This window comes from Takifugu flavidus, chromosome 4, assembly GCF_003711565.1.
Source record: "Takifugu flavidus isolate HTHZ2018 chromosome 4, ASM371156v2, whole genome shotgun sequence".
Lineage (NCBI taxonomy): Eukaryota > Metazoa > Chordata > Actinopteri > Tetraodontiformes > Tetraodontidae > Takifugu > Takifugu flavidus.
The window spans coordinates 11,575,788-11,584,334 of record NC_079523.1 but is presented as its reverse complement, the minus strand read 5'-3'; the positions used below and the strand labels follow the sequence as shown (position 1 = coordinate 11,584,334).

The 8,547-nt window shown below is 46.6% G+C and overlaps 2 protein-coding genes across 2 annotated transcripts; both read left to right on the top strand.

The window, feature by feature from the left end:
• The first annotated feature begins 79 nt into the window (after positions 1 to 79).
• smug1 (single-strand-selective monofunctional uracil-DNA glycosylase 1) lies at positions 80 to 1,866 on the top strand. Its single transcript, XM_057030750.1, has 2 exons — positions 80 to 533; positions 910 to 1,866. Exons 1-2 carry the CDS (start codon positions 255 to 257, stop codon positions 1,438 to 1,440), a joined length of 810 nt encoding a protein of 269 aa, XP_056886730.1. The 5' UTR covers positions 80 to 254; the 3' UTR covers positions 1,441 to 1,866.
• A 594-nt stretch (positions 1,867 to 2,460) lies between these two features.
• Positions 2,461 to 7,035, top strand: LOC130524522 (calcium-binding and coiled-coil domain-containing protein 1-like). The gene is made up of 14 exons (XM_057030748.1): positions 2,461 to 2,610; positions 2,865 to 3,106; positions 3,201 to 3,300; positions 4,037 to 4,239; positions 4,319 to 4,531; positions 4,611 to 4,759; positions 4,832 to 4,901; positions 4,975 to 5,229; positions 5,301 to 5,426; positions 5,596 to 5,688; positions 5,776 to 5,854; positions 5,926 to 6,092; positions 6,226 to 6,290; positions 6,426 to 7,035. The coding sequence occupies exons 2-14, from the start codon at positions 2,975 to 2,977 to the stop codon at positions 6,451 to 6,453; spliced, it is 1,680 nt and encodes a 559-aa protein (XP_056886728.1). The 5' UTR covers positions 2,461 to 2,610; positions 2,865 to 2,974; the 3' UTR covers positions 6,454 to 7,035.
• The last annotated feature ends 1,512 nt before the right edge of the window (positions 7,036 to 8,547 follow it).

The following is an 8,547-nucleotide window of genomic DNA, read 5'->3' as shown; positions in this document are numbered from 1 at the left end:
CTATGTGTCTGCGCTGCTCGGTGTTGTAGTTAACTAATTTAAACTCTAGGGGGCGGGAGAGTGATTCCATTAGTTCTGATGACTGTAAAGAAAAATCAGAAGAAGACGCAGCTGGAAGTTTAATTTTTACCTTTTCATCACACCCAGTATCGAGTGATACACCTTAAATGCTTTAACCAACCAAGTCAGTCGCAAACAAAGGCTACTTATAGACGTATCCTTCCAAATCTTGTTTATTACGGTCGTAGTGAGACATGTCAGGCGACGGAAACCGGCTCGCTCATGGGTTCGAGGCTTTAAATCCAGCAGAGGAGGCGACCCTTTCTCCTGCCCAAAGATTCCTGCAGGTCGAACTGGAGCTGAACGTCCATCTCAAGCAGCTCACTTTCAGCGAGCCGGTCCGGTACATTTACAAGCCGCTGGAATACGCCTGGGAAACCCACCGCTGCTACGTAGAAAAGTACTGCCGAGGCGGACAAAGCATCCTGTTTTTAGGGATGAACCCAGGACCTTTCGGCATGGCGCAGACAGGGGTGAGGATGCGTAAACATACCCGCTCAACTGCATTTGTAGGGTTTAGTCCCGCAGTTATTACGCAGTTATTACGCAGTTATTTACACTAAACAAACGCATAACACCGAGTTCTTTCACCTGGGGGCAGTGTTGTCCAATCTGCTGACACATGGACGGGTCTTCATTTATTTATCTTTGTTTCCTACATTAGAACCAGCAGCCTCTCCAAGGGACACCAACACAGCTGAGATGTATTCTGAGCAGCTGTGAAAGCTTTTAACTGTCAAACCTCCCAGGTTTTTAGCTTAATTTATTTATTAATTTATGTACAGCGCCAATAACTGTTGCTTTTGTTGTTGGAAAAAATGCAAAAATGATCTGCATCTGTCTGCACAGGTGCCGTTTGGTGAAATCAAGTCGGTCGTTGATTGGCTTGAGATCACGGGGGAGGTTAGTCGGCCGCCTGATGAGCATCCAAAGCGAAGGATAACCGGACTCTCCTGCACTCGGAGCGAAGTGAGCGGAGCACGCTTCTGGGGCTTCTTCAAGAAGCTGTGCGACGAACCGGCACGCTTCTTCCAGCACTGCTTTGTGCACAATCTGTGCCCGCTCATCTTCATGAGTGCCAGCGGCAAGAACTTAACACCCCCTGAGCTGCCCGTAGCTGAACGGAAGTCCCTCCTGGCACACTGTGACACCGCACTGTGCCAGGCTGTGAAGGCGTTGGGGATCTCCATGGTGATCGGGGTTGGAAGAGTGGCAGAGCAGCAGGCACGGCGTGCTTTATCTGCGGCAGGGATCGATGTGCGTGTCGAGGGGATCATGCATCCATCACCCAGGAACCCACAAGCCAATAAAGGCTGGGAGGAGGTAGTTCGAGCCAAACTGGAAGAACTGGGTGTCCTTTCACTGCTGACCCGTGCATGACTGGGTTGAGCGCACAGAACAATCATTAACAGCAGATTCTCCATCTTTGTCACCTACAAGGCTGCAAACACCAGTCAGAATATTCTCTGAAACCATAGGTTTCATCAGTAGCCTGTCTCTTCTTAGGCTTATTCAGTTGTTTTTGTACATATTTTATGCTTTTTGGGACACCTTCTATTACATTTTACTCTAAAAAGCTTAAACTAAACATTTATTTATACTGCTGCACACACTGCACTTTTTAAAAAAACATGTCATTAATACAAATCACTGGATATTTATTTTTAAACGGTTCTTTTCCCCTTTTCAGATTATTTTAAAAGGTTGTATTTGGGCTCTTCGTGTATTGTATGTGTTTTGTTTCATATTTTGCTTCAAAATGGTGTAAAAAAAATCTCTCTTTTAATAAATAATTTCTATACTGGGGTCTATAATTCTGTCAGTTGGGAAAAAAGTGATTAAAAAGAAATTACTTGTAAACAGATTCAATTATATGGCAGAACTTTTGCTGCTAGAATCCTTTATTAAATCCTTTATTAAATTTTAATGGACGTATTTGGGCTGCAGCCAGAGTTCACTTGCTTTTGTTTGGGGTGAAACTAAACCTAAATATGTCCGTAAGCGCATTAGTGAAATCACTGAAACGTGCAGATGAGGCTGGGTGGTTTAAATGGACCACAGAGTTCAGTAGACCATAGCATGTCTGTTCCATACCCATCAGCAAATTCATGACAGCACTCAGAATAGCACTGGGAAAAATAACACAAACACTTATGCCACCTAGAACAGCTCTTCTATCCCATAATACAGTACTGGTCTCCCCATAAGCCTGAGAGAATCTCCATGCCTTATATCAAGGAGATCCCAGGTTCAATTCCATGAATGGACATTCTTTGTGGAGTTAATTGTTTTCCCAGTGTCTCTGTGGATTTTTTACAGGTTCTTCCCACAGTCCGTGTCCGTGCACATTAGACACCACGGCTGATTTTGATGAGCTGTGAACTACATCTCCCATGAGTCCGTGCTGCCACACGGGTCTTGTGAAATTCATGCACCTGACAGGATTTCTCATCACAGATCATCCACAGATGAGAGCGGCTCTGTCCTACACCGGGCTGCTGAGGAGGAACTGCTTTTTTTTAAAAAAGAGAGAGAGAGAGAAAGAATAAGGTAAGAAAGGATGGATTTCTCAAAGTTCTATAATTTAATTTGAGCATCCATGAATAAATCAGATGTCTGCTTTTCCGGGGTCTCAGATTCTGAGTAGGCATGTGTTTTGTTTAAATCGTTGTACTGCTAAACAAATGACTGAATTTTCTGATACATGTTGGTGGCTGATGTGTTCCCGCAAAGATTTCACAATAGAAATCAGAAATCAGGATATGAGTCCGCTTGTTGTTTATCAACTAATGATGTGGCCACAGGCATCTGCACGGCGTTTCTGCACCGACTCCGCTATCGCCTTTCATCAGCTGTCCTCCTCCAGACTGAAACTGGAGCACATTCCATCTGTGTTTTCTTCCCGAGCCTTTCCATGGATAAACAGCCCACAGTCGTGTTTCGAAATGTTGGGCAACTCTACTTCCCCCAAACCAGAGTGGAGTGCCACTACAGTCTGACCCCAGACCATCAGTGGAACAGCAGCGACTGGGTTGGGATTTTCCAGGTGCTTTTAACTGTGTAGCATTGAGCTAACAGGAAAAAAGGTGTATTTTGGGTGTTAGCAACAACTTTATTAATCTTTGTTTACTTCTCCATAGCTGGGCTCTTCGGTGAAACGGTATCACACGTACACGTGGGCTCTGGTCCCAGAAGGACACACGGATGGCAACAGTGCCAACTGCTGTGTTGTTTTCCATGGTAAGACCGCAGGCAGACTGGATGATAATTTGGATCGTCGTATCTGTAACACAGGGTTTCACTGTCAGGCAGAGCAAAGCCTGTCAAAGTGCTGCAAAGAAACAGATCATTTCTTGTTCCTGGAAGGATCTCTAGGGGCCCCACATGTAGAGAAACAAAGAAGCACAGACATGTTTGTGTTTCTATCTTTGTGAGGACATTGGCCTAATGCATTTTCCGCCCTAATCATCGCATTTAAAATGCTAACCCTGACAGTGACCCTAACCCCTGACCTAAATCCACATCTAACCTGAATTTTAAAACCAAATCCGAACCCTCAAAAAGACATTTGAAGTTGTGAGGATCTGCCAAAAAGTCCCCATACCCCAAAAATATCCTCACTTGTGAAGTTAAATGTCTCCTGGTTTACAATAAACAGCTAAGCAACCAGCACAATAGCATAAAAACAGAACATAAAAGCAATATAAAACCCAAGAAAAATCACAAAAAAGGAGGAATTGTGAAGAGACAACAGTGAGGGAGCAAATCTAATTTTAGGTGGGGGGTTTCCAAATCTCAGAGAAGGCTCTGTGTCAACTGGTGGTTTAGCTTCGATTAGGTAACCACTAGGGTGGATTTATCCGCTGACCTCAGTGGATGACTATAAGGTAGGGAGACGTTTGGGGAGATAAGTTGGAGTCAAATGGTTCAACAGGTTTGCTTCTTCCTGTCTGTTTTTTCTCTTTTTCCCCTCCAGCGTCATATCTGCCGCAGCCCGGTGCTGTCAGATATGAGTTCAGATATGTTGATAAGGTGGGACAGGTGTGTGCCCGGAGTCCTCCTTTCACTTTCTGCCTCCCGAAGCCACTGGAGGAGCTGGAGACGCTAAAAGAGGAGGAGGATGAGGAGGACGGCGAGGAAGAGCTGCTGCTTGTCGTCCCCAGGGCTCAGCTGTTGCAGGTGAGAACGGGGACAGAAACATGGTGTTTAGCCATCTGTGCCTGACGTTTAAGCCCCTTTTACGTGATGTTGCGGACAGAGTCGCCTGGAGGAGTGCTTAAAAAGACAGGAGGAGGTCCAGCAAGCGCTGGACGTGACCGAAAAGGAGGTGGAGAAAGAGAAGGAGAACAGCAGGAGAGCGAGGGGGGAGTGGGAGCGGGAGAGAGACGCCATGAGGGAGGTGATCTCCAAGCTCAGAGATGGCATGAGAGAAAATTACGAGAAGCTGAAAAAGATGGAGGGAAAGCACGAGGTACGTTTGACCTTTGACCCACAAAGCACGACAGGAGGAAATTGACAAGATTGTGTTTTGCTTCCTACAATCCTGCCAGGATGTGAAGTACAGTCGTGAAAACCTGACCTCTGAACTGACCACTCTTATGGCTGAAAGAGCCGAGAGTCAGCAGCGGATTAGAGATCTGGAGGAGGAGAACAAGGTCCTGAGACAGGGAGAGAGAGAGGGAAACCTGGAAATTGACAGGCAAGAGTCCCGCGCTGGATTTAACACGGCCGTTTTTATAAATTCACGAGACAAAATCGTTTTTTCTCCCAGGCTGAAGGAGAGACTGAAGAAGACCTCCAGTCAAATGAAGCATGATGAGGAAAAGAAGAAGACTCTGCAGGTGACCGCACCTGTAACCAAACAAGTTGTTTGTGCGATGAAGAGTCCTCCAGAAGTCTCCTGTCTGTTGGCAGGCAGAGACAGAGGCCGCCCTGCAGGAGGCGCGGGGCCTGCAGGAGCGCCTGGAGGTCAGCGAGCACTTGGCCGAAGGTCTGCGCAGGGAACTGAGGGAGCTGGGTGCCCGCCAGGGCTACACCCACACCGAGCTGCACCAGGCCCGCCTGCAGGTGGCCCAGCTCACGCTGCAACTGTCCGAGGAGGACCTGCTCCTCAGGGAGGAGCGCGCCAACTGGGCCCTGGAGAGGGAGGCATATAAACACGGGGCGGAAGTGAGCGCGGACTGCAGATCAACCACGATATTCCAGCCTTTTGGGTTTAACTCGTCTTTTTCTTGGTGCAGAGCGATAAGAAGAAGATACAGGAGCTGAGCTGCGAGGTGCAGAGGAAGGAGGAGTGGCTTCAGGAGGAGAGGAGGGAGAGGGAGAAGCTGGAAGCTGAGCTGGGGAGCGATCGGGAGTGCAACCGAGTGAGTCAGTGGAACCAAATCATTCAGCTATAAACATCTCCCTTCATGCATGTTGGAAGAAAGTTCATGCTCAGCTACTTGGATTACACACACACACACACACACACACACACAGTCATGTGACAAACAGCTCAGATGATCTGCATGGTGCAGCTGCTGCCCCCTGCAGGTGCTGCTGAGCAATGCCAGGCGAGAGCTGCAGGAGCTGAAGTCCAGCCTCAGAAAAGTCCAGAGAGAGAGAGAAGAGCAGGCAGACAAGAAGGCAACAACTCTTCCATTTACAGAAGTGGTGATGATGAACGAACCCCCAGGTTCCTTTTTCATTTTCCGTAAAATCTGTGTGTTGCAGGAGCGGCTGAACTCTGGCCCTTGGTCAGTGCAGGGGTCTGGAACCGGACCAGAGGTTGACTCCAGTGGCGGAGCCCCCTGTGAGTGACATCACCTCTGCACGCTTCCCGTCATTTCATGAAGTCACGCTTGCGTCCCTCCATTCAAACAGCTCCCGGTTGTTCCTCTGTGGACGAAGAAGGTTGTTCCTCAGCTTCGCCCAGATCGATCGATTCGCCTCTTTTCTCATCCGCTGACCCGGAACAACCCGGCGCACCCGAGACCTGTGCCGAGACTCGCATTGTGGACAAAGAAGACGCATTTACCGCTGGTACACAGGTGTGTCCCCTCATCCATAAAGACCCGAGGGACAAATATTTGATCAGTTTCTCACCTGTGAGACGAGTAAGGTGAGTGGGAGACGTGAGAGTTGGCTGCGGCTGACAACCTCCTCCTGCTTCTGTTTTCGCAGGATGAGGACGCGGCAGGTGACGGGAAGACACTGGACTTTCCCCAACGTGTCGACTTCATCCTGAGGTGAGAAGTCTTGTAACCTGTGAAACCATTGATTCAATTCCTTCATCACTTTATCCTATAAAAAAACCCCAAGAAGCTGATGTGCATGAAGCTAATGTTCTGATTCTGTCTCTCTCTCTCTCTCTCTTTCTGCAGTGAGCTGGCTGACTCGCCCATGTGGTAACAACTAGAGGAACGGTGCTTGTTACTGTGTTTTTTTTTTTCACCCATCTGCATATCCTAGAGACAATGATCTCTTTAGATGAAGACTCAAGCGTGTTGAAATGAGTTTCGAGTTTTTTTTCTCCCTTATAACCCTTAGAACCTTGGAATATTCCTCCAATCAGACAACAGATACCGGGATTCTTAGATTTGCGTGCGTGTGTGTGTGAGAGAGTGTGCGTGTGTGTGTGAAACACGTGTTGAAACGCGTCAGGTTTGTAAAAAATGAAATTTGACATTCGATGCTTCGGTTGGTTTTATATGACAGTAAATTCATGCTGCTGTGATCTGTGTTTTGGTTGATTTTTGTAATCTGGAGATCTACCTGCTGACCCTGCTCTGTGGCTCAGACCATCAGGTAATCTGGAGGGATTGAGTTCTTTAAAGAACCCATCGGTGATCCACCTTGTTCGATGCGGATGAATAAATGGGGTGTGAGCCATGTCAAAACGTGTAATAGAACAAATAATTTTCATGTTTAATAAAGTTTGTGAGGTTAAAAGAGCAGCAAGGATAAATAAAAAGCACTGTTGCGGCTATTGAACTGTCGCCATCACTCTGTTTAATATCCCAGGATATAAAGGAATGACTCAAATATATATTTCATTACACTGATGATCTCCTTTTTTATGTTTCCAAGCCAACAGAGTTTGTTCCACAAATATTAAAGATGTTAGAATGTTACAAACTCAGCTTTTATAAAAGTGAGGTTTTCACCGTTGTTGAAGTTACAGCCACAAATCTGCAAATCTGCAAACACTCCCCTTTAAAGTACCGAAGAAAGGTTTTACATATCTTAAGGTGACGGATACTGAAAAATGTAACAAATGTTTGAAATCTCTTTGAAATGTATTTAAGCGTGTACAACACACTCCTCACTCTCAGTCGTTGCATTCATCTTTGGCAGGGAGAATCAATTCAATTAGATGAAAGAACTTTCCAATTTACTTTATTTTTTCACCGCATATTCCCGCTTTTATTCCAAAGCCCACCTGGCCTTGTTGGAGTTTATTTGGGAATAAAGGATTCCCCAACTATGTAAAAATGCCCTACAGAATCCAGAAAGCCATGGTGGTACAGGTGGTACAGCACTACCCAACTCTTTATTTTACTACTGGGCTGCCAACATGCAACCAGTTCTGCCCTGGATGCGAGTAGGTGATAATTCCCCTGCTTGGGCCATCTTGCCTTCCAGCCTCTCTCTCTCCACACTTCTTGCTTGCTTCCCTGTCTCTGGCATCCATCCCAGGCTGGAGACTGGCAACAATACACTTGCAATTTCAGCTCTGCCTGCATGGAGCAAGTTTTGCAGACACACTGGAGCTCGCTACGTCTCTGGATGCCCCCTCTGTACTCATCTACAGGTATCGCCGCCTTCAGAGCTGCATGCAGACCCACTGACCCACTCAACTTGAATCTACCGGCAGCTTATTTTAATTAATATAATGTATTTCTGTATGTTCTACCTATTCTCTCCTCTACCTGTCCTCCCCCCTCTCCTCTCTCTCTACCCAGCCCCCCATCAGCAGGAGGGTCCCCCTACATGAGCCTGGTCCTGCTCAAGGTTTCTTCCTGTTAAAGGGGAGTTTTTCCTTGCCACTGTTGCTTGTTGGGGGTCAGGCCCTGGGATTCTGGAAAGCGCCTAGAAACAATTTTGATTGTAACAGATGCTATACAAATCAAGATTGATTGATTGATTTTGCTTTCTCCTTCACTGTGAGATGAGACCTATGAGTTGTGGCGTCAGAATGGTTGGGTGCAGAGAGGAAGGTGCGCTTGCTTCATTGCTGTCCATCCAACATCTTTCACTATATGGTCCCAGGATCCAAATGTAGATCTGTCAGATTTATGGCGTCTATCCTCTTGCGTGTCCATTTGTCTTCTATATGTGTATAATTATTCAATGCAAGCTTCTATGTCCTTTATATAGGACAAAAACTGTCCAAACTGTCCCATATTTACTCCACCATTGTGATTGCCACTGTGCTCATATGTTTTGGATGCGTTTTTCCATACATACTGGGTTTCTATATCCTCTCATGTCCGCCACCCTCTG

Excerpts from the sequence above, each read along its gene's own strand:
- LOC130524522 (XM_057030748.1), top strand. The coding sequence starts at position 2,975 with ATGGATAAACAGCCCACAGTCGTGTTTCGAAATGTTGGGCAACTCTAC. Across the intron at positions 4,902-4,974 it reads AAAAGAAGAAGACTCTGCAG|GCAGAGACAGAGGCCGCCCT; the intron begins GTGACCGCACCT and ends GTCTGTTGGCAG. Across the intron at positions 5,855-5,925 it reads CTCCAGTGGCGGAGCCCCCT|CTCCCGGTTGTTCCTCTGTG; the intron begins GTGAGTGACATC and ends CCATTCAAACAG.
- smug1 (XM_057030750.1), top strand. The coding sequence starts at position 255 with ATGTCAGGCGACGGAAACCGGCTCGCTCATGGGTTCGAGGCTTTAAAT. Across the intron at positions 534-909 it reads TCGGCATGGCGCAGACAGGG|GTGCCGTTTGGTGAAATCAA; the intron begins GTGAGGATGCGT and ends CTGTCTGCACAG.